At 38.0% G+C, this 25,866-nt stretch overlaps 1 protein-coding gene across 8 annotated transcripts in view; it reads left to right on the top strand.

Moving 5' to 3' along the window:
* The window catches only part of UPF2 (UPF2 regulator of nonsense mediated mRNA decay), a 127,178-nt gene that overhangs the window by 5,459 nt on the left and 95,853 nt on the right, over nt 1–25,866 (top strand). For all 8 annotated transcript variants that reach the window (XM_036352309.1, XM_036352333.1, XM_036352351.1 and 5 more), the window contains exons 3-4: nt 2,691–3,470; nt 12,250–12,410. In XM_036352309.1, coding sequence (XP_036208202.1) covers nt 2,691–3,470; nt 12,250–12,410 — 941 coding nt within the window. The remainder of the gene's footprint in view (nt 1–2,690; nt 3,471–12,249; nt 12,411–25,866) is intronic.

The raw sequence follows: 25,866 nt of genomic DNA, 5'->3' as shown, positions 1-25,866 counted from the left end.
CTCCTGCATGCCCCCTACCTGGGATGTAGCCCACAACCTGAGCATGTGCCCCGATCAGGAATCAAACCGGCAACCTTTCAGTGCATGGGACTGTGGCCAGTCAACTGAGCCTCACTTGCCAGGGCAGTACTTCTATTTTTAATGAGGAATTGACCCTTAAGTCTGGAAGGTAATAGTAATGTATTCTAGGTTTGGAATATTCAGAACCATGATTCTTGAGAGTTTCTTGCCTCTTTTTTTTTTTTTTTTTAAACAAATTCCTTAAAAAAATATATTTTTTTATTGTTTTCAGAGAGAGGAAGGAAGGGAGAGGGAGCGGGAGATAGAAATCATTAATGATGAGAGAAAATCATCAATAAGCTGTCTCCTGCATGCCACCTACCGGGGATTGAGCCCACAAGTTGGGCATGTGCCCTAACTTCCTGGTTCATGGGTCCACGCTCAACCAGAGCCACACCAGTAGGGCTTCTTGCTTATTTTATATTTTCCTTTTCTTTAAAATTCACAAAGCTATTTAGTTTCACTGTAACTTTTGCTCCCTCTCTCCTCAAATACAAAGAGTTTAAAACAACAACCAAAAACCCAACTTTGTTTTTGGAAAAATTCAACCATATGCAAAAATAGTATGGAATAATGAACCAATACTCCCTCCCTGCCACCCCAATCTGTGCAGCACCAGCAATTATGTATGTTTGTTTGTTAATCCTCTCTGGAGGATATTTTTCCCACTGACTTTAGAGAGAGTGGAAGGGAGGAGAAAGGGGGAGAGAGAAGAAACATTGATGTGAGAGAGCCACATCAATAGGTTGTCTCCCACACATGCTCCAACCAGGGTGGGGAACCTGCAACCCATATATGTGCCCTTGACTGGCCTTGACCTGCCTTGACCAGAACTGAACCTGCGACCCTTGGATTTGAAGGCCGGTGCTCTAACCACTTAGCCCACTGGCCAGGGTTCCCCTGGAGTATTTTAAAAGATCACATTATTTTACCTGTACATTATTTCATTATATATCTTAAAGTATTTTTAATATTGATGAAAATTCAGTTACTTAATGCAAATATATGCTGCACTCCTGCTCAAGTTATAGTTTCTTAAAGTATACTCATTATTAATCCTGTGTTTGTGTGTGACTGGGAGACTTCCAAGAAGTGCTCACATATCCCTGTTCCCAGTGATGGATGAAACTTTTGTTAACATATTGTGGCTTGTAGTGGGAAAAAAATCAGAACTACAGGGTAGCTCAAGAATACTTATCTCAGGAAGATGAAAATCTACTTTTTAAGGGATAAGTATTTAAAAGTTACGTATTTTGGTATCTTAGAAACCTCAAAGTCAGATTATCCCCACTCTCCCACTCCTGCTCAAGCTATTTTACTATTTCTGCAATTTAAACACGTTTCATCTTTTTAGTAGAAATATAGGTAGATTTGTTTTTAACTATTCTTTTCAGGATAAACTGAGTTTGTAGGGCTTTTATCATATAGTTTTCTTCTGGTTCCTTTCCAAATTTTTAAAGTTACACTTGAATTTTAAGACCCAATGTACAAGGTACTTAATTAAAGGTTTGGTTAATGCTTAAGTATGGAAAAATGGTACTTAATGTCTCAAAACATTTTTAATGTATTTTCTTTTTTTTTGTTAATTCTCACCCAACGATATTTTTTCCACAGATAGTGGAAGGGAGGGAGGCGGTAAAAGGGAGAAGAGACAGACAGAGAGATGAGAGACAGACAGAGAGGCAGACATTGATGTGATGAGAGGCACATTGATTGGTTGCCTCCTGCACATGCCCCAACTGGGGCTGGGAATTGAGAACCTGCAATCCAGGTATGTATCCTTGACTGGGAATTGAACCTGAGACTCTTTGGTGCACAGACCAATGCTCCAACCACTGAGAAACACTAGCCAGGGCAGTTTTAGGTTTTTTATCCTTCCCAAGCATATTATTTTATACTAGAGACTGGTGCACAAAATGTGTGCACAGGTAGGCTCCCTAGGCCTGGCCTGTGATCAGGGCTGATTGCGGCCTTCCTTACCCTGGCTGCCAGCTGCCGGCCGGGGCCTGCCTTCATTCCGTGCCACCCCCTGGTGGTCAGCACACATCATAGCGAGCGGTTGAACTCCCGAGGGGACAATTTGCATATTAGCCTTTTATTATATACTTGAGGCCCAATGCACGAATTTCGTGCACTGGTAGGGTTCCTAGTGGCTGCCGGCCGGGGCCTCCCTCCCTTCCCCTGGCCAGCCCCACCCCCTGGTCGAACTCCTGGATGACTTCCCTGTCGAGGGGACAATTTGCATACTACGCTTTTCTTATATAAGGATTTTTCATATTAAGCATCATGTGTTTTATCTGTTTTGTTTATTTTTTTCAGCTTTATTGAGGTATAAATGCCAAATAAAAGTGCTTTATCCACTTAGCTTACCAGTTGGCAGAATGATTTTTAATTTAGTTATTTGAAACATCTCTACCATATATAGTATTATCAGTACAGAGTTCTTATTATCTTAAGTCATTAATAAAATGTCTTTAAAAGTAGTGAAAGGGCCTTTTGCATTTTTTGTTCTTATAAGATTGTGATGCTTATGTGATTACTTTTTCATTGACTTTCACCTTTATGGGCTTTGGCAGTGATGCTTTGAAGTAAACAGGGTATTTTACTTGTTTGCTTTTTTTTTTATATAGAGAGAAAGAGGAATCTCTTCAGCTTCATCAGGAAGCCTGGGAACGACATCAGTTAAGAAAGGAACTTCGTAGCAAAAACCAAAATGCTCCAGACAACCGACCAGAGGAAAATTTCTTTAGCCGACTAGACTCAAGTTTGAAGAAAAATACGGCTTTTGTCAAAAAACTAAAAACTATTACGGAACAACAGAGAGACTCCTTGTCCCATGATTTTAATGGCCTAAATTTAAGCAAATACATTGCAGAAGCTGTGGCTTCTATTGTGGAAGCAAAGCTAAAAATATCTGATGTGAATTGTGCTGTGCACTTATGCTCTTTGTTTCACCAGCGCTATGTCGACTTTGCTCCATCACTTCTGCAGGTTTGGAAAAAACATTTTGAAGCAAGGAAAGAAGAGAAAACACCTAACATTACCAAATTAAGAACTGATTTACGTTTTATTGCAGAATTGACAATAGTTGGGATTTTCACTGACAAAGAAGGTCTTTCTTTAATCTATGAACAGCTTAAAAATATTATTAATGCTGATCGGGAATCACATACTCATGTTTCGGTGGTGATTAGTTTTTGTCGACATTGTGGAGATGATATTGCTGGACTTATACCAAGGAAAGTAAAGAGTGCTGCAGAGAAGTTTAATTTGACTTTTCCTCCTAGTGAGATAATTAGTCCAGAGAAACAACAACCTTTCCAGAATCTTTTAAAAGAATACTTTACATCTTTGACCAAACATCTGAAAAGGGACCACAGGGAGCTACAGAATACTGAGAGACAAAACAGGTGATTTTCAAATGTTTCTCAGAATTGAGAATTTATTTTGGAGCTCATACTTAAAAATGTTTAAAGTCTTCATGCCTCTGAAAGAACTTGTGGAAAAGGGCTCATTGCAGGTGATTTCTTAACATTCCAGGAAAATTTCAAAGTGTAACAATCTAAATACTCATGTTAAATGTGAGTCTATTCATAGATTTGAGTCTGATTTTGAAAGCTGGCAAGCGTATGGTGATTTTTACTTTGGATTTGTTTTCTTCTTGTGATATAAAACTCAATGTTGAGGGATAAATTTTCTTTTTGTTTCTATCATTTTAACTTACCTGCTATTCTTTTTCTGTGTGTTTAATTATTCCCACTCTATAACAGCTTTGCTCTCATTGTTTTGTATTTTAATTTATTGATATCATTATTGGTACTTGCTCTTTTTTTAAAAAATGGGTTTTTCATTATCGGTGGTATTTTAGATCAGAAATTTCGAAAATAGTGTACCAAATTCACGATGAAAAAAATTTAAAATACAACGTGAGTTGCATTTTTAGAAGTCTTCTAAGGATATCCGTTTATAATTCTAGAGAAATGATGTATGTGCATATGGTAATTAGTGAAGACACCTGATTTAGGTGCCACCTTTGTTCTTACAAGATATTATAGACTACTATGTAACAGATGTACCTAAGAGCCCTCAACAAACTAGAAGTTGATAGTAGTAGTTGGTGGCCATTAGGTCAGTTTCTTCAGAGGGCGGATTTGGAGGCAATAGCAATAGTGTTTGGCTGAATACTTTGCAACTGTTTAAAGTTTATGGTTGAAAGTGTGAAATTGCTATTGATCATGAAGTAATATGGGGAGTACATGTTTCTATTTCCTTAAGACTGCAGTTGGGAAGGACAGACTCCCAACTGCAGTGTAAGTAGTGTAAGTAGTTACCACTAGAAAGTGAATGATTTAACCAGAAGAGAAGACTAATACTGTTCATGCCAATAATACAGTTAGGTCAGGATCAAGATAGGTGCAGAGGCTATGTGGGTAAACCTTTTGGTGGTTGATGGTTACTCAGAGGTGAGAATTTAAAATGGCAGTGGTATTCCTCAATGTTTCTTAAAATTAAAATTAAAAAATCCTTGTTTTGTGGTTTGAGTAGTGAGGACTGTTTTAAACTTTGAAGGGGCAACCAGAATGTATTTACATAGTCAGTAATGAGTTAAAAAGGAAAACAGTGGTCCTTTATTAATAAATCTCACATATTTAAGGCTTCTTAATTATGGTTTACATAGTGTTTTGTCATTTTTCCATCTTTTTCCTTTTCACATATTTTACCTAATACATCACAACTGATTTTCTAAGTATGCTTTTATTATTTTTTATTGGCTACTTTAAGGATTTTATGTATGTGTTTGCTTTTGATTGGCCTCTCAGAAGCATAGAGGCTAGAGAGATTCTACAATGACTTAACCTAATCACCCTTCCAGTGTAGCAATCCATTTTACAGGTTATATGACACAAATTTTTTTGTCTAAAAACCTCTCCAAAGAGATTAGTGCTCTGAGCCATTCCAGTATTGGACACATGTATTTGCTAGGAATTCAGGCTGAAATTTAACTCCCCATGAAATGGTTCCCTTTAACTTACTACTTTTTTTTCTAGTACAGATGGAATAAAGCTACTCAAACAAGGGCCATGACCTGTTTACCTGTTCACAGTGACTTAAGTACAGAAACTGAGACCAAGCATTTAGACATTTTAATAGCAATTTTCCATTGTCTTGATATTGTTAACTGTATTTTATAAGTGTCTGTAAGGACTGGAAAAAAATTATTCCTTTACCATAGATAGTTTGAGAAGCACAGGCTTCTTATTCAGATATTACTCATACTATCTCAAATACAGGATGGGGCAAAAGTAGGTATAAAGTTGTGAGTATGCGAGACAGACTTTATTCTTGTATTATCATTTATTAATTATTGTATTATTTTCCATATGAACAACTGTAAACCTACTTTTGTCCCACCTTGTTTTTGCAGACTGCTCAGATGTTTCCCTTTCATCTTCTTTAGGCTAAATACCTCTGGTTCCTTCAGTTTGCTCCATGATTTTCACATACTTCACTGTTCTTAGGACTTTTCTTTTGGATGCATAGGACCTACAATTCCATTAGTTTTATAGCTGCCTTGTCATTCTTTGGACTTGTTGTTAGGCTTATATACACCTAAAGCCTACTTTCTTTTTATTTTTTAAATATATTTTTATTGATCTCAGAGAGGAAGGGAGAGGGAGAAAGAGAGAGAGAGAGAGAGAGAGAGAGAGACATCAGTGGTGAGAGAGAATCATTGATCGGCTGCCTCTTGCATGCCCCCTACTGAGGATCTAGCTGGAAACCCAGGCAGGTGCCCTGACTTGGAGTCGAACTGTGACCTTCAGGTTCATGCAATGCTCAACCACTGGCTGGGCTAAAGCCTACTTTCTTAAATGAACTGTTGCCAAACCATTTCTTCACCTTGAGCTAGTGAAAGAATTTTTTAAACCTGATTTCAGACTTACCTCTTGTAAACTTTATTTAGATGTTTTTGGCATAGCATTTTAACCTAATGATAATTTTGAACATTGATTATATGTATATTGTTAAGTGTACTTACCTACTGGTCACTTGTAGCTTGATAAGCAGACCTGTTTTTTCATTATTCAAGTCACCATGGAAATGTTGTACAGAAGGATATAGTGTTAAAGAGCACAGTTTTGTGGCTTTTCTCCAGAAACTTTCACACATTTAAATACAGAACCATTAGTCTGTTAGAGGAGGTTATTTATTTAGTGTAAATTGATCTTAGCAGTATAAGTCATTTTGTAATGGGAGATTGTCCACTTAGATGTAATAGTTTGGGGGATATAAAAATCTTAATCACAATATGGAAAATAATTGGCATTTGGCTTAATAAATAACTCATGCTTTAGGATATCTTCACTTTGAGCAGTCTCTCGTAAAGTGATTTAAATACCCGACTGAGCAAAGACATGAAGAATGGATTAGTGCAGAGTCCCTACATGGTCTAATGTTAGTCTTTTTACTTCTAAGAGGGCATGTTACAGTATACTGTTAAAATGACCAGTTTCCAACATTTTCTCCCTCCTAATCATTATCTAGTAGGTGTTTTGAGGTTTTTCTACATCATGGGAATAAATTATGGGCAGTAGTTTTCCCCAGTATGGTTTCTCTTAAGCATGATAATGCTAGAAATCTAAATGGATATTTAAGACTCATATACAATTAAATTATTTTAAGCCTTTATTCAATATCTGATAATGATGGTTTAAAAAAATCAAATATACGGTTTTCAGTCTATAAATCCCAAGTGCGCTTCGTCATTTTAATTAGCTTGGGAGATGGCACTATTCTTAGGTTGTGAAGTCTTAGTCTATACTAATTAAAGTCTATACTTAAATATTTGTTCAACCAATTAAAAAAATAGAGTAAAAACACCTCTGATATTTTCTTAAAGACATTAATGAATGATTGAAAGCCATACAGAAACTGAATGAGACTCACTGAGTCTTGATTGTTCTTTTCTCATGTTATCTGGGCTGATACCATAGGTATTAGATAGCTAGTTCTGTTTCTAAGCCCCTAAGGGATTTAGCAAGTGATACAGCTGACCCTAGGGTTCGGTGAATTCTATTAAATTTAAGTTTATAAGCTTTTTGTACTTAAAACTATTTTTAAAAATACATTTTGGTTAAATGATTGATCCGGAGAGTATAATATTTATACATTTAAAAACATCATCTAGTAATATTTGCCAATTTAGAGTTAATAGCTTTACTTCTTGGTAGATTTTGCTTTGTATTATATTCAGTGCTCTATACTTGAGATATACTTTGTACTTTGAGATATTATTCTCATAGAAGTAATATGACCTAGTATAACTTAATTGTGTAACAGAATTGTTTCTTGCAGTATAGTGAAATGTCAGAATTTTTGCCTGAATAATTTTGAAGTGTTTTAATCCCCCCCCCCCCCCCCCAATTGATGGGAATGGTGACAAGTTTCTCTATTCATTACTGGTGAATTACAACCTTCATAATTGCAAACAGAGTTCAGCAGCAGTAAGTGATTTGCATTAAAGTTTATTAAAAAAAGAAATGTAGGTAGAATGTAGGCTTTCCCTCAATTGTTAATAAATTCAGGAGGTGTTTTTTTATTTTTATTATTAATGCAAATTAAAGAGACATTACTAATGCTGAAACTTAAAAACACATTAACCTTAAATTAAATAGTGTTACCTTTCACTTTCCTTCCAAGTAAGTTGTACCTTACCTTTTACAGGTAGATTGTTGGATAAGCTGTGTAATATTTAAGCACTATTAAGATGTTATGTCATTGTGCTTTATTAGACTCAGGGTCTTTAACAATTTTGCAACTGCTCTAAAATTGTTACCTCCTTGTAGATATTCTCTGATTCTGATTCAGTGACTTTGACATAGTTGTTTAAAAATATTTGATTGTCCTGGCTGGTGTGGCTCGGTTGGAGCATTGTCCCATACACCAAAAGGTGGCTGGCTTGATTCCTGGTCAAGGTACATGCCCAGGTTGTGGGCTCCATCCCTGTTTGGGATGTGGCCAGGAGGTAATCGATCAATCAATGTCTCTCTCTCTCTGCCCTCCATCCCCCCCATTCCTCTCTCTGAAATCAATAAAAATGTGTTCTCAGGTGAGAATTTAAAAATCCTATATAATAAAACCCTAATATGCAAGTCGACTGAACAGCGGAACTATGACGCGGACTGACCACCAGGCGGCAGACACTTAATGCACGAGCTGCCTCCTGGTGGTCAGTGTGCTCCCACAGGGGGAGCGCCGCTCAGCCAGAAGCCAGGCTCACAGCTGGCGAGTGCAGAGGCGATGGCGGGAGCTTCTCCTGCCTCTGTGGCTGCGCTAATGACCCCTTGGGGGATGTCCACCTAGGGGTCCAGGACTGCGAGAGGGCATAGGCCGGGCTGAGGGACCCCCTCCCCAACACAGTGCATGAATGTTGTGGACTGGGGCTCTAGTACATATATGCCCAGCCAGCGTGCTCAGTGGTTGAACATTGACCCATGAACCAGGAGGTCACAGTTCCACTCCAAGTCAGGGCACATGCCCGGATTGCGGGCGCGTTCCCCAGTGTGGGGGCTGCAGGAGGCAGCTGATCAATGATTCTCATCATTGATGTTTCTATCTTTCCTCACTTCCTCTCTGAAATTTGATTGAGTATATGCTTAACTGTGCTCTAGTTTCTTTTCACACACGATTATAAAAAAAACAAATTCTAAAATGAAACCAAAAGAAAATGTAAGTTAATACTCAGGAAATTTAAGTTATTCTTGTGAAAATTTGACAGTGTGCTAAAGGAGATGAAAAGTAAAACCTAGTAGTTTAATTTTTTAAATATATTTTTATTGATTTCAGAGAGAGAGGAAGGGAGAGAGAGAGAGAGATAGAAAATTGATGAAAGAAACATCAACATCGATTGGCTGCCTCCTGCACGCCCCCCATTGGGGATTGTGCCTGCAACCTGGACATGTACTCTGACCAGGAATTGAACTGGAGACCTTTTGGTAGGTACATGGGTTGATGCTCAACCACTGGGCCATACCACCCGGCCACTAGTAGTTTTTTATGGGTCTGCTTCATGATTACTTTTTCAAGATTTTAGCCATGTCTTCTGTGTTATTTTGCCTGACTCCATAGGTCAAAGCTAAAATGGACTTTCTGTTTTCTGGTCAAGATTTTTTTCCTTTTTAATTTGAGTAATAGAAGATCAGAATAATATTGGCATTGAGGTTCTTGTCTTTTCAACAGTGGACTCTGGCTCCCCCCCACCCCCCCTCAGGAAAATACTGTTTTACATTGATGTTATGATCTTAAATGATCACAGTACCCTTGAAAGAAATACCTCTATTTTGAATGTGATAAATCAGATTTAGGGATTAAAGAGCTTGCCCAGTGTAACTTAGCAAGTGACAGAATCATTTTCTTTCCACCTCTTCATACTGTATTTTTCACATCTTCCTTAGTAGTTATCTTCATCTGTGTTTAGTGCCTGTATTTGTTTTTAAAGTGTCTAGTAAATACATTAGCCACTCAGTACTTAACAAATGATATCCAAACAAAAGTCAGTGTATGCTTAATTTCTAGTTGGTCCTTTTTTATATCATCGAGGATCTCACTAGATTTATTGAGGATCTCACTAAATTTATTGGCGGTTTCTAGAAGATTCTTGAAAAACCTTCTAACTGTGGTTTTGAAGTCTATATCCAGTAGTTTGCTTTCTTCCATTTCTGTCGTTTGTGACCTGTTTCTTTTGTCTCCGCATTTTGACTGCTTTCCTGTGTTGATAGAGTAGCTTTCTGTGCTAGGTGTCCTATAGGGCCCAGTGGCTGAGCCCTCCCAATTACCTGAGGTGGACACTCTTGGTGCACCCCTTTGTGGGCTTTGTGCACAGTCTTGTTGTAGTTAAGCCTTGATTGTTGTTGGTATCACTGGGAGGAATTGACCTCCAGGCCAATTGGCTGTGAGAATCAGCTGTGTCTGCAGTGGGAGAACTTCTGTGCTAGAGACACCCTTCTGGGGCAAGACTTGCTTCATTGGGGCTTTGGTGTTCACTGAGTCTGCCCCCTGAGTGTGTCCCTTATGGATCTGAGGAGTTATAATCTGGATGGTCCCACTCTGACCACTGGGTACACTGGCTCTTGGATCTCTAAGGAGGTGCTAATTTAGCCTCTACCTGAGGCTACCCAGCAGGAGCTATGGAGATATCTTCGGATTCCTCTTCTTTGTTTGGGGTTTGGAGGTGCCCATATGAGGCCCAGCTGTGAAGCAGTGCAAGCTGCTGTGGGGCCTTGGGCCTTCTTTTGGATGTTCTGGGTCTCTGATCCAGCTGCAGTTTTTTAAGTAATTGTAGATTGCAAAGGGCCAGGTCATTCATACGCAAAAGCCTCTGCGCACAGCTTGGATGGGGCGGGGTCTCAGGGGATCAACAGGGTGGAGCAAGCAGCTATGGCTGATCCTCAGCCCTGCCTAAGAGGCCCCCGGGTCTCAGTGTCCCACAGTAATCGCTGCAAGCACCTCTGAGAGAAAGCCACCCTCGAGTTCCGCCCGCTGCCAGACAGTCCAGTTTCTCCCCGTATGAATCTGGGTCCCCAGAGACTTGCCCGGAAATGGAGTTCAGAGCAGTCGGGAGCTTGTGTCTCCCTCCCGATTGAAAAAGACAGCCAAGCTTTCAGTTGCCAGCCCTTTCCACGTGCGCTTCCGTACCTCTGCACTTTACTTCTGTACCTCCTTTAAGTCTCAGTGTGCTTTTCTCTTTCTTCTAGTTGTAGAATTTCCACTCAGTCAGCCTTCCTGTGGTTCTGGGTGATGTCCGTTTTGTCTTTTAGTTGTAGTTTTGAAGTGGTTGTTCGAGGCAGCAATTTCAGGTGTTTACCTATGCTGCCATGTTGGTTTCTCCTCATGACAGTATTTTTAAGAGAAATGATTTTTAGCCCGGATTATTATGGATTAACTATTAGACATTTTACTAATCTGTCCGTACAATTATAAGGTTTAATGTATATTTAAATCATAAGAAAATGATTGACAGTTTCTCATTTTAGATCCTAATAGGCTATATTTTGAAAAAAAAAATGGAGTTAATGAATAGTAACTAATATATATACATTGGTCTATCTTGTGCTTGTAATAGGAACTGATATTCTTAAAATAGAAAGTGTTATTTGGAATGTTACAACATTTACACAAAAGTGGGTAGAAATGGATTAAGATGGAGAAGTCTGGAAATTGTTTCAAATAAGTAGAAGTGAATAAATGTAGGCATGGCCTTTCTACTTTATTTTCTGTAACTTTTAAGATGATAACCACAAAAAATGTTCTAAAGCATTTTCTTCCTTGTTCATAGGAAAACTCAAATGACAAGGAGCTAAAACAACTTTATAGATATTGCTTTTGAAAATCACTTTATAATTTATAATTTACTTTGTGAAATCTTTCATATTTGCATTTGGATTTATAAATTTCAAATGTTACACTACTACATAAATATTTAATTATTTAAAAAAAACTAGATCCAGTTATAGACATCTCAACCATCTATACTGATATAGTAAGATTTTTATTTCACTTTATATATTTTGAAAATTTTCAGTAGTTTTGCATTGCTAATTAAGGGTGGCTTATTAGTAAACTTTGCAGAGTGGAAGAGAAGTTGTGTCCTCTGCTCCTAGACGTGACCTGGTCTTGGTTAAGTAGATTTTTCCATTAGTATTTGTTACATGGATAAATAACGAGTAAATTAAGAATTGGCTATGTGGAAGATAAGTGCTTTTTTCAAAAGATAATGTTGATTCAAATAGTTGTGAATGTTTAAAGATATTGGTTCTTTCTATAACCTGCTTTTGAAAACAAACTCATTTAGGTTATGTCAGGAGTTGTTTTAAGTATTTTTGATTAACTGTGTTTTTGAGGGGAGTATGGTTGTAATAAGATTAAATAATTTTTATTTAGTGGCATATTGTTATATTTTGTGTTTGCAGTCATAATTGTTAATCATACTCATTCTTTGAAGAACCAGTGTTCAAATGTAATTGCTTAGTTGAATTGTATACATATTTTAGTTTTTAGATATATCTTGAAAATATTAAGTAATAAAAATATGTTGTCAAAGAATATTGTGGTAATAAACTTGTGTGATATATGGAACATTACATGATCATATGTATTTTGATGGGATTATCAGTTTTAATTTTTATTTAATAGGCGTATTCTACATTCTAAAGGGGAGCTAAGTGAAGATAGACATAAACAGTATGAGGAATTTGCTATGTCTTATCAGAAGCTGCTGGCAAATTCTCAATCCTTAGCAGATCTTTTGGATGAAAATATGCCAGATCTTCCTCAAGACAAACCAACACCAGAAGGTAAGATATTCTTAAAAACAAATATTATGATATTTTAGTAAGTACTACCACTAAAGTGTGTTATTGCCAGATGTGTATTGAAAATTTAAGCCTTTTACATGCCTTTAAAAAATTGTAAATGCAGTAGTAATAAGACCTAATAAGAACCTTGAAAAACTATTTGAAATGCTCTGCTGAATGTAAAAGACTTGAAACTTAGAGAATAATAATTAAACTCATAATATTATGATGAGTTCCTTTGAGTTCTTTTGTAACTAATTTCCTTGGTTTATATCCAAGGGGCCTGTCGTAAACCATACTTGAATTATAGAAAGATTCACTTTATTTATCAAACTAGAGGCCTGGTGCATGAAAATTGTGCACTCAGCAGGGGTGGGGGGCGGTTGTCCCTCAGCCTGGCCTGCGCCCTCTGGCAGTCTGGGGCTCTCAAAGTCCAGGACCCCTCGCTCCTTACTGCCCGCCTGCTGGGCTCCTTAGCGCTGCCTTGACCCTGGCTTCTGGCTGAGCAGTGTTCCCCCTGTGGGAACACGCTGACCACTAGGGGACAGCTCCAGCTCCCTGGTGGTCAGTGTGCATCATAGCAACCAGTCGTTCTGCCATTTGGTCAATTTGCATATCAGGGTTTTATTATATAGGATTGGTGATAAAATGCATTTGACCTTTGGAATTCTAGTATATCTGTATCCTTATTTTTAATCTGTTTGTTTTCAATGCTATATTTTCTTGCTATTTAGAACTAAATCTTACCTTACAGTTTGTGATATAAATTGTTTATTATTACAATGATGATGATGTACTTATTTATTTTTAATCCTCACCCAGCTAGTGAGAGTATTTTTTTCATTGATTTTTAAAGAGAGTGGAAGGTCAGGGGGAGGGAAGAGAGAGAGGGAGAGGAAAGAGAGGGAGAAAAACATCAATGTAAGAGAGACACATGGGCTGGTTGCCTCCAGCATGTGCCCTGATTGAGGGCAGTGGTTGAACCTGCAACCCAGGTACATGCCCTTGACTGGAAATTGAACCTAAGACCCTCTGCTATGCAGGCCAATGCTCTAACCCCTGAGCATGCCTGCCAGGGCTGTTTATGATTTATGAGAGGAGATGTTTTTCATATTATTTCAAAGGTGTTTTAAACTTCCGTTTTGATTATCCTTATGGTAGGTTCCTTAACATATTGCTCTAACCTGTCACACTAACTATTTGATAAAATAATTATATTTATGTTAGGTAGATAAGTATTAATAAATTAGTAATCTTTTTATTTTGTTTTGTTTTTGAAATAAGTTATTAATCTTAAAACTATCTGTCAATCCTATTTACTTAAAAATTTTAACAGGAAGTATTTGTACAGAGTGTGTATTATGTGCCGTCGAACCCGCTCCAACTCCTGATGACTCTGAGTGAGTGATGTGTAGTGTCCTGTTCTCAACACCCTGCTCAGTTCCTATAGACTCATGCCCATAACTTCCTTTTTTTTTTAAACATATTTTTATTGATTTCAGAGAGGAAGGGAGAGGGAGAGAGAGATAGAAACATCAATGATGACAAGGAATCATTGATTGGCTGCTTTCTGCACACCGCCTATTGGGGATCCAGCCCGCAACCTAGGCATGTGCCCTTGTCCAGAATCGAACCTGGGACCCTTCAGTCCGCAGGTTGATGCTCTATCCAAGTCAGCTAGGGCAGTGGTCGGCAAATTCATTAGTCAGCAGAGCTAAAGATCAATAGTACAACGATTGAAATTTCTTTTGAGAGCCAAATTTTTTAAACTTAAACTATATAGATAGGTACATTGTTATTAACTTAATTAGGGTTCTCCTAAGCTGGCCTTTGCTAAAAACGTCCTCAATCTGATTGAGGTATGTTCGCTGAGGTCTCCCATCCACACACGTCTTGTATACTTGTTTCAGATAGACGAGTGTGGATGGGAGAGTTGGAAGGGGTCAACCTCAGCGAATGTACGTCAAAACAATGTACCTCCCCCGCGCTGTGTATCCCGTTGCCCGACCGACTGACACCCCCCACTTCTTCTTATGCCACTTCTTCAAAATAGACTCGCCCAAGCTGAAAACTGACTTCTGCGCATGGGCCACGAAATTTCAGTCGCACTGCCCGCACGTGGTATTTTGTGGAAGAGCCACACTCAAGGGGCCAAAGAGCCGCATGTGGCTCGCGAGCCGCGGTTTGCCGACCACTGGGCTAGGGCCATAGCTTCTTTTATGGAGTCAATTCATCTCATATGTGGTCTTCCTCTTTTCCTGCTGCCTTCTATTTTTCCCAGCACTCTTATGTTTTCCAAAGCACCCTGCCTTCTCAAGATGCACCAAAGTAGGGTAGTTTCAGTTTTGTCATTTTTGCTTCCAGTGATGTTTCAGGCTTAATTTGCTCTACGACCCACTTGTTCATCTTTTTGGCAGTCCAGGTATTGGTAGAGCTCTTCTCCAACACTGTATTTCAAATGAATCAGTTTTTTCCTGTCAACTTCTTCATTGTCCATCTTTCTCATCTTCACATAGTAATTGGGAAGAGAAGGGTGTGGATGACCCTTAGCCTTGGTCTCTAATGACACATCTTTGCTCTTGGGGATCTTTCCTAATTCTTCCAAGTCTCAGCCTTCTATTGATTTCTTGGCTGCAGTCTCAGATAAGTGAACCAAGGTAAGCAAAATCTTTAATAATTTCAGTGTCTTCATTGTCTATGTTAAAGTTGTGTGTTTCTTCCGTAGTCATGATTTTTGTCTTTAATGTTCAAATGCAGTCCTGCTTTGGCACTTTCTTTCATGTCTATCAGAAGTCATTTGAAATCCTTGCAACTTTCTGCCGGTAAGATAGTATCATCTTCATATCTTAAGTTATTGTTATTTATTCTACCAATTTTCATTCCTTCTTCCTCTGAGTCTAGCCCAGTTTTGTATATGTTATGTTCTGCATACAGATTAAACAAATAGTTAAAATGCAACCTTGTCTGACACATTTGCCTCTAGGAGATTATTCTGCCTCCATATTCTGTCATGATAGTGACTTCCTGTTCAAGATACAGGTTATTCCTCAGGACAGTCAAAACACTGAGGCACACCCATTTCTTTCAAAGCAACCCATAGCTTTTCATGATCAGCACAATAAAAGGCTTTATTATAGTGTATAAAACACATAAACTAACCTGAAATTCTTGGGAGCACTCTGTTATCCAGCAAATGCTCGCAACTAGATCTCAATACCTCTTCCTTTTCTGAATCCATCTTGAACATCTGGCATTTCTTACACCATGTAAGGTAGAGGCCATTATTATTGTACTAGAGCAGTGGTTGGCAAACTGTGGCTCGTGAGCCACATGCAGCTCTTTGGCCCTTTGAGTGTGACTCTTCCACAAAATACCGACTTCTGTGCATGGGCCACGAAGTATCAATCGCACTGTACATGCGCGCCTGCACGTGGTATTTTGTGGAAGAGCCACACTCAAGGGGCCAAAGAGCCGCATTGTGGCTCACGAGCCGCGGTTTGCTGACCACGGTACTAGAGGCCCGGTGCATGAAATTTGTGCACTTGGGCGTGGGGGGAGTTCCTTAGTCTGATTATGAGGGCGCAGGCCAGGCCTAAGAACCCCACCAGTGCATAATCGGGGCTGGGGAGGGACGCAGGAGATTGGCCAGCCAGGGATGAACTGTGAGAGGGCTCCAGGGCATGGCCGGTCCATCTCGCTCAGTTCCAGTTGGCGGGACCCCAGCAGCAAGCTAACTTACCGGTCAGAGCATTTGCCCCTTGAGGTTCAGTGCACGTCATAGCAAGCGGATGAGCGGCCTTAGCATATCATTAGCATATTACGCTTTGATTGGTTGACAGGCTGACCAGATAACTGGGCACTTAACATATTAGGTTTTTATTATATAGGATCACCTTACATATCACCTTACTTGTGTGGGAAATTTGAGCAATGGTGCTATTGTTACTGTATTCCTTGGCATCTCCTTTCTTGAAGATTGGGCTATATATTGGATGTTTTCAATCTATAGTCCATTTTGTTTTCCATATTGTTGCCATATCTTGTTAGGATTTTAATAGATTCGGCACTTGTGTCTTGAAATAATTCCATTGGTATTTCATCTACCCCTGGTGATGTATTTCTTCTCAGTACTTTGAGGGGAGCTTTCACTTCATTTTCTAGAATTACAGGTTCTTCCTTATAGTAATGTTCCTCAAAGGTATCTGTCATTCTTTTGTTTCTTCTGTATAGATTTTCAGTATATTATTTCCACTTTCCCTTTTTTCTCTCCTAGCCAGATAGTGTGTTTCCTTGTTGGTTTTGTTCAGCATTCCTAAACTATGTTTGAATTTCCCTTTAATTTTTTAATCCTCTGATAGAGATCTATTTTTCCTTTTTTATTGCTCTCTTTTATCTCTTTCTCTTTATGTGATAATTTTTGAAAAATTGAATGCTGGATATGAACCCTGCTTTTGTCACCTTTTACTTTTGCCTTTCATCGGTCTCTAACAATTTTTAGTATTTCTTCCATTACCACCTCGATTTTTCCTCCTCCTTTTCTTCCTTCATTGTTTTAATTTTTCCCTAATATTTCCAGTTTTAGTCCACCGTTCTTCTGTTTTTTTTGTCAGTGAAGTTTAACAGTGCCAATTTTTTTTTTAAATGTGGACTTTAAATCCATCAGGCATGTTATTTACATTTTATTTTTTTAGTGCTCTTCTTCACCTTTACTTTGTTTGATATTAACAGTTTATGGTCAGTACCACAGTTTGCTCCTGGTCTTGTTTTGGCAGAAAGAATACAGCTTCTCCTGCTTTCAGTTATGTAGTCCACTTTATTTCTTTATTAGCCATCCCATGATGTCCATTTATACAGTCATCTTTTTGGTTATTAGAAGCATGTGTTTGTGATGGACAAGTTATAGGTTTCATAGAAATCTGCATGCCGATCTACTTCGTTTCTTAACTCCTAGGCCACATTTTCTGATGACATTTGATTCTGCTTTATCTCCTGCTTTTGTGTCCAGTCATTTATAATTGTCCAATGTCTTGTTTTGGTGTATGATTAAATTCTTCTTGGATCCTTGTGTAAAAGCTTTCAATTTCGTCCTGGCCGGTGTGTTCTGTGGTTAGAGTGTTGGCCCTCACACTGAAGGGAAGGAATAAAGGGATATACCTGAGTTTCAGGTTGGATCCCCAGCCCTGGTGGGGTGGATGTGGAGGCAACCAATCAATGTATGTCTCTCACATCTGTTTCTTTCTCTCTCCTGTCCGTCTCTCCCTCCCTTCCACTCTCTATAAAAAAAAAAAAATAATGGAAAAAATTGAATGAGAATTAACAGAAAAAAGAAAGCTTCCCATTTCATCTTCTTCAGCCTCTGTAGTAGAAATGTAGATTTGAATGATTGTTACATTAATTAGGTTTCTTGGAAATCTGATAGATATTCTGTCAGACCTTGCATTGTAGCCCCTAACTTCATGTGCTCATCTTGCCTAAGTATTAAGGCCACTCCTTGCCTTCTGAGTTTGTCATTTCCAAGTAAAACACTTTGTAGTTGCCCAGTTGGTAATGTTGCATTCCAGTTCCCTGCTAACTGCAGGCGTTGTAGTATTTAGACATTCCATTTCTTGTTTTATAATTTCTAGCTTACCTCGGTTCATGCTTCTCACATTCCTAGTTCTGATTGTATATGCTGTGCAGCATCGTACTTTTCTTTTGCCTTTGTGCACATCAGCTGGTAGATGTCATTTTGGCTTTGATCTGGTTGTGTCATTAGCAATAATGCTCTTTTCTAGTAACTTGACTGGTTTCCAATTTGGGAGTCTCATCTCTCAGCACTATCTCATATTTCAGTTTGGACTGTCATATTATTTTCAAGGTAAAACAAAAAATTTAACAAAAAGAAAGAAGGAAATGCAATAGTGGCTTACCACTGCCTTTGCATTGTGTGGTCCAAACCACAGGTGCTTGAGTCCCAATCACCAAACACATATGAGATGTAAGGGCCCCTGTGGGTATTTGTAAAGTATCTACACTAATAAAAGAGAAACATGCAAATTGGCGTCACTCTGCTATGCCCACCAGCCAATCAGATGAGTATGCAAATTAACCCAACAAAGATGGCGGCACAGATCTAAGACCGAAGACAACGTAGAAGGAAGCCAAGCTCTGCAGAAGGGAGCGAAGCTGCGGAGAAGCAAGAGGGGTGGTGGAGGCAGGAGCGAAGCTTCGCTCCAGCCGCAGGAAGCCCTATTCTTGCAGGAATCTTTCTGCAGCGGGCCTCTAGTCCTTTTATAAGAAGGTATTTTGTATTTTACATCCTCAATAGGAAATGCCTGTTGTATACTATGAATACATGTATTTTGTTATCCTATATAATAAAGAGGTAATATGCAAATGGTCATTACACTGTGACGGGTAACGACCAATCAGCAGGGCAGTGAGCTACAAGCGGCATAGAGCTACAGGAGGGCGGGGCAATGAGCTACCTGTGGCAGAGAGCTAACGGGGGGTGGGGCAGTGGGTGGAGAGCTACAGGAGGGCGGGGCATCGAGCTACGTGCAGCAGAGAGCTACAAGCAGCGGTGGGCGGGGCGGCCAGCTGAGGCAAGTGGCAGCAAGCTACTCGTGCACAAATTCATGTGCAGGGCCACTAGTATTTATATATAATTGTACATAATTTCGACTTTTTAATCTCCTTATCATTGAGCACTGAAATTTTGAATTTTTTAAGAGACAATTCCATCACAGAATTTGTGTTTTGGCAGAATCTGGCTGATTTCTCAGAATTTTCTCAGTAAATTTATTATATTTTAGAACGCAAATATTTTCATGGTATTTAGCATCCTTTGGTATTTACTTGGTTTATTTCTACCAAAATGTTAGATAATTTTTTAAAAAATGCTAAATGACTTTTCAAGTATTTTTAGGCATTTTCCACAGGTAATAGATCTTGACAAAATTTTGTCAATGTTTTTAAAAAATACTTCCACCAGGTGTAGAATTTTAGGGTGAAACTTTTTTTTTTCTTTCAGTTCTTTAAAGATGTTGCTCTACTGACTTTTAATTGCATTGCTTTGGATGAGGAAGCTGCTATCATTCTTTCTTTTTTACATAATGTATTTTTTTTCTGATTGCTTTAAATTTTCTTCATTATCACTGATTTTTAAGCAACTTAATTATATGTGACTTGGTGTAGTTGTCTTTATGTTTTTTGTGCTTGGGGTTCATTGGACTTCTTCAATCTGGGTTTATAATTTGTATCAAATTTAAAAAATTTGACTCTTCAAATATTTTTTCTGTTCTTCTTTCCTCCTATTGAGATTCAGTTACAATTATGCTAGGTGGTTTGAGGTTGTCCTTTTTATTCTTAAGTATTTATTTTTGTATTGGACCGTTTCTATTCCTGTGTCTTCAAATTCACTAATTTTTTTCTTTTACAGTGTCTAATATACTGTTAATTCAATGTAAAGATGAAGTTTTTATCTCTAGAAGCTGGTTATATTTTCCATGGTCTTGACCATGCTCAGTCTATCTTTTAGCTTGTTGATAATATGAAGTATAGTTAGAGTAACTGTTTTAATGTCTTTATCTACTAATTTTACAATTTATACTATTTCTGCATTGCTTTTAGTTATTGATTGATTGATCTATTCATTTCTGGTAATTTTTCTACTTCTCTGCATGCCTAGTGTTTTATTGGATGCATGCTGGATATTTTTTTATTTTCAGAAATACCATTGAGATTTGTTCTGGACCTAGTTAAGTTACTTGGAAACAATTTCATTCTTTCCAGGCTTGCTTTGTTAGATGGGATCAGAGCAGTTTTTATTCTAGGACTAATTTTCCCTATTAGTAAATAAGTATTCTCTTATACTGGTTTCCCATGAATTAGAAAATTCATGAATTATTATTTTCCCACTTTCACCTAGATTCCTCACACATAGAGGCTGATCAGTATTCAGCTGAATATTCAAGGGACCTTCTGCAAATCTTTTGTGTTCCTTTCTCTGTGGTACTCTGTCTTGCAAAATTTAGCCACTTGGGCTAGAGTCTTGCCAGACTCTCAGCTCTGTCTTCCTCAACTCATGGAGACTGCTGGGGTCTGCCTGGCTTCTTCCTTTCTTGGCCCTGGCCCACAGCAGTCACCAACCTTTCGGACGTCACGGACCACCAGAGGTCTGTGGACCACCGGTTGGCAACTGCTGCTCCAAAGGTTTCCTTAATATCTTACCAGGTAATAAGCTAGGGTAGTTAATTGTAGGGTCAGTTTCTTCTCTCTCAGGAATCATTCTCCTGTGTTACCTGATGTCTAAGTGTTTTGACAACCATTGTATTTATTGTTTGCCTGGTTTTCTAGTACTTCATCTTGGCCTGAAGAGGCCTAAATTTTTCAGTAACTAGAATACCCTTTTTACCTCACAGAAATGAGATTGTATCATATATACTATTCTGCAACTACATTTTTAAGTTAATTATATATCATAGAGGTCTTTTTATATCAATTTATGTTGTCATATAATTGTTTTAAATTGCTGCACAGTAGCATTCTGTTGTATGATTTTGTTGTATTTACCTAGTCTTCTGTTGACATTTAAGTTATATCTGGTTCTTAACTATTTTAGTCAGTGCTGTAATAAAATTTCTGTACCTTTGACTATTTATGTGTATGTGTACGACTAGTATTCAGGGATAAATACCTAGAAGTAGAGTTCCTAAGTTAAAAGGTTATATGCATTTTTATGTTCAATATATAATGCCAAGTTTTCTTCCAAAAAATTTACATCCACTAAGTATATGAGAATGAATGTTTTCCTTTGCTCTCACCACTGAGCACAGTAACCAGGGCAGAAATGATTTTTTTAAAAATATACATTACAATATCCACCTCCCCCCCACCCCCCACCACCACTTTTTCTGTTGCTTTTTGACTTCGTAGTATTTTTTGCCTCTCAGGACTTGAATTGTTTTTACAATTTAAAATATTATGCAAATGCATTATTTTTAAAATTTTAAAAATATACGTGCATATTATAGAGTAGAAAGTGAAAGTCTCCTGTCATATCTATTCTGTTCTCTAAGATAACTATGGTTAACAGTTTGATATGAATCTGTTGAGACCAGCCGTGGGCAAACTACGGCCCTCGGGCCAGATCTGGCCTGTTTGAAATGAATAAAACTAAAAAAAAAAGAAAAAGACCGTACCCTTTTATGTAATGATGTTTACTTTGAATTTATATTAGTTCACACAAACACTCCATCCATGCTTTTGTTCCGGCCCTCCGGTCCAGTTTAAGAACCCATTGTGGCCCTCGAGTCAAAAAGTTTGCCACCCCTGTTTAGACTTTGTTATATATAAAATGTATATATAAAATATATAATCAGCTATCCTCCTCCTATATAATAAAAGGCTAATATGCAAATCGACCAAATGGCAGAACGACCGGTTGCTATGTCGCAGACTGACCACCAGGGGGCAGACGCTTAATGCAGGAGCTGCCCCCTGGTGGTCTTTGCACTCCCACATGGGGAGCGCTGCTCAGCCAGAAGCCCTGAGCTGGGCTCACGGCTGGCGAGTGCAGCAGCAGTGGTGGGAGCCTCTCCTGCCTCCACAGCAGCGCTAAGGATGTCCAACTGATGGCTTAGGCCCGTCAGTCCTAAGGGATGTCCTAAGCCGGCAGTCCGACATCCCCCATGGACTCCTGGACTGCCAGAGGGCACAGGTCGGGCTGAAGGACCCCCCGCCCCCGAGTGCACGAATTTCGTGCACCGGGTCTCTAGTTTATGTATAACTTTATTGTTAATTTATATAGGATATTATTTTGCATGATTTCTTCTTTTCTTTTAATAGTGCATTTTTGAGTCTTCTGAGTCAGTTCAGATAGATATGCCTCATTTATCTTAACATCTTATTAATGTTACATTGTGTGTGTGTGTGTGTGTGTGTATATATATATACACACATGTACATATATATATAGATTACTTCTTAGCCTGTATCATACAGATAGATATTTGGATTCTTTCCAGTTTTGCTCTGTTACAGTGTTATAATGAAAATTCTTGTAAATCTTAGTTTATATTTTCTGTTATTTCTGAGGTATGATTGCTAGATGGAATCTTGCACAAACATTATGCTTACTTTAAATATTGATAAACAATGACTAGTTATTCTCCCCTAGTACTATATCAGTTTGTACTCTAGTTAAGATATGAGAGTGCTTCCTTCCCTACTGTCATGTCAACATTTGTTGATACTAATCTTTTAAACATAATTTTATGGGTCAAAGTGATAAGTTTGTTTTAACATTATTCTGATTAATACTGAGGTCAAGGATTATACTTTCTTACTCATTTGTTTAGAATCTTTATTTTTCTATTGGGGTTTTGGTCTTATTTGTAGAATCTCTTTATATTATGGATATTAATTCCTCTGTATAAAAATTGCCAATATTAAAAAAAAAAAAGCCAGAACCGGTTTGGCTCCGTGGATAGAGTGTCGGCCTGCGGACTGAAAGGTCCCAGGTTCGATTCCGGTCAAGGGCATGTACCTTGGTTGCGGGCACATCCCCAGTAGGGGGCGTGCAGGATGCAGCTGATCAATGTTTCTCTCTCATCGATGTTTCTGGCTCTCTATCCCTCTCCCTTCCTCTCTGTAAAAAATCAATAAAATGTATTAAAAAAAATTGCCAATATTGCCTTCTAGTTTGTCCTTTGCTTTTGTGTATTTTCTTCATTAAACAAATGATAGATTTATCTATCTTTTCCCTTAGAGTATATGGGTTTAGTGTATTACGTTTAAACATATTTGTTCTAAGGCATACAATTAATGAGGTAGGGAGGCATTTTTTGTTGTTGTTGTTGTTTTTGCTGTTATTCTTGTTTATCCTTAACAACTTTTAATGAATAATCTAATTTTTCCTAGGGTTATTTTTAATCTGTATGATCATTCTTTTATTTACAGTTCTTATTTGGAGAGAAGCACAACGAGAATAGATAAATTTCTGAATGGTCTCATGATTATGAAGTAGGATGTTTAATTACTTTTAATGCTCTGAGTTTAAGAATATATAGTTGCATATAAAGGTAGACCCGGGTGTGTGTATATGTGTGTATGAGTGAGAATTTATATATGGTTTTCCACTCCCTGAAATATCTATGTATGTCTTTATCTTTTCTTTCCTTTTCTAATTATCAATTGATCAATTATGGCAATCTGCCTTATACCAAGGGTTATGCCAAAAGGAGGGATGCTTCTTCTTTTTTTTAATTATATATTTCAATTGCAATTTACATTCAATATTATTTTATATTAGTTTCAGGTATACACAGTAGTGGTTAGACAATCATATACTGTAGCCAGTGTTCCCCAGATATTTCCAGTACCCACCTGGCGCCATACATAGTTATTGAAATATTTATTGACTATATTCCCTATGCTTACTTTACATCCCTGTAACTATTTTGTACTTCTATATTTTATTTTTATCTTTTAAAAAATATGTTCTTACTGATTTCGAAGAGAGGAAAGGAGAAGGAGAGAGAGAGAGAGAGAGAAACATCAATGATAAAAGAGAATTACCTTTTGCATACCTCCTGCATGCCCCCTACTGGGGGTCAAGTACACAAACCTGGCATGTGCCCTCACCATGACCTCCTGGTTCATGAGTCAACGCTCAGTCACTGAACCACATCTACTGGACTATTTTGTACTTCTTAATCTCTTTAGCTCTTTCACTTCCTCCCCTCTGGCAACCCCCAGTCTACTTTTTGTGTCCGTGAGTGTGTTTCAGTTTTGTTTATTTTCCACATGTGTGACCCCATGGTATTTGTCTTTCTCTGACTGGCTTATTTCACTTAGCATAATACTCTCTAGGTCTGTCCATGCTGTTGCAAAGGGTAAAATGTCATTCTTTTTTTATGGCCAAGTAATGTTCCTTTGTGTGTACTAGGTGTACCAGTTAATATTCTGGATTTTTTTCAATAGATGGAGTTATATATGTTGATATATAAGCGATTTGATATGTATGCTATTTTGTTGTATTGACAGCAAGTTTCAAAACCTCATGCCAAATTTGCTGAAGGTGTTAACATCATAGATATTTTTATACTTAAAAATGTCGAATTTCATGCCAAAAAAAGAGCATTTGTGGGAAGTTTTAATTCATTATTTTGAAGAAAAAGTTATTGTATACTTTGGGAAGCTTATGGTGAACATGCTCCACCTCAAGATACTTGTGAACGCTGGTTTAAACGCTTTAAAAATGATGATATCGATGTGAATGAAAGACAAAGAGCGTCCAGGTCAACTGCAAAAGTTTGAAGACCAACAATTTCAAGCATTATTGGATGAAGATGTGTGTCAATCTCAAAAACAACTTGCAGAAAGATTAAACATTGCTCAGCAAACAATTTCCGATCGTTTATAAGCAATGGGAACGATTTTAAAGGAAGGAAAATGGGTGCCACATCAACTGAATGAAAGACAAATGGTAACCCAGAAAGTCATCAATAAAATGTTGCTTCAACGGCACGAAAGAAAGTCTTTTTTGCATTGAATTGTGACTGGTGATGAAAAGTGGACTTATTTTGAGAATCCCAAACGCACAAAATCATGGGTTGATTCAGGTCAACCAACAACATTGACTGCAAGGCCAAATCGCTTTGGAAAGAAGACAATGTTCTGCGTTTGGTGGGATCTGGAAGGTGTGGTGTATTATGAGCTTCTAAAACCAGGTGAAACCCTTAATACTGATCGCTACCGACAACAAATAATCCATTTAAACCATGCTTTGATCATGAAACAACCAGAATGTGCCAGAAGACACGGCAAAGTAATTTTGCTTCATGATGATGCACCATCACACACTTCAAAACAAGTTAAAGACATGTTAAAAGATCTTGCCTAGGAAGTATTAACCCACCCACCGTATTCCCCAGACCTTGCTCCTTCAGATGACCAGTTCCGTTGATGGCACACACAGTTTCTGAGCAGCACTTCAAAACATTCGAAGAAGTGGAAAATTGGTTTTCTGAATGGTTTGCCTCAAAACAAGAAAAGTTTTATTGGGATGGTATCCACAAATTACCTAAAGATGGGGGAAATGTGTAGTTAACGATAGACATTACTTTAAATAAAGTACTTTTGATGTTTCTCTTGAAATTACCATGTTTTCTTTGATTACAAAATCTGCCATTATTAACCGGTTACATTAACCTAGTATGTACTACAACTTTTTTGTCCACTTGGATTGCTTCCATATATTGGCTATTGTAATTACACTGCAATGAACAAAGGGGTGCATATGGAAGATGCTTTTTAATTAAGGGTTTATGGTCTATTTGGGGAGATAATTATGATATAAGAGGATTGGGAGTCATAAAAAAGGCTTAATGAAGGAGGTGAGACTTGAAGCTGGATGTTTTAGAAATGTCCAGGGTTATATATTTTTTATCTTGGTTTTTAAGTTTCATGAAGG

The sequence above is a fragment of the Myotis myotis genome, unplaced genomic scaffold (assembly GCF_014108235.1).
Source record: "Myotis myotis isolate mMyoMyo1 unplaced genomic scaffold, mMyoMyo1.p scaffold_m19_p_1, whole genome shotgun sequence".
NCBI lineage: Eukaryota > Metazoa > Chordata > Mammalia > Chiroptera > Vespertilionidae > Myotis > Myotis myotis.
This window is presented reverse-complemented; position numbering and strand designations above follow the sequence as displayed.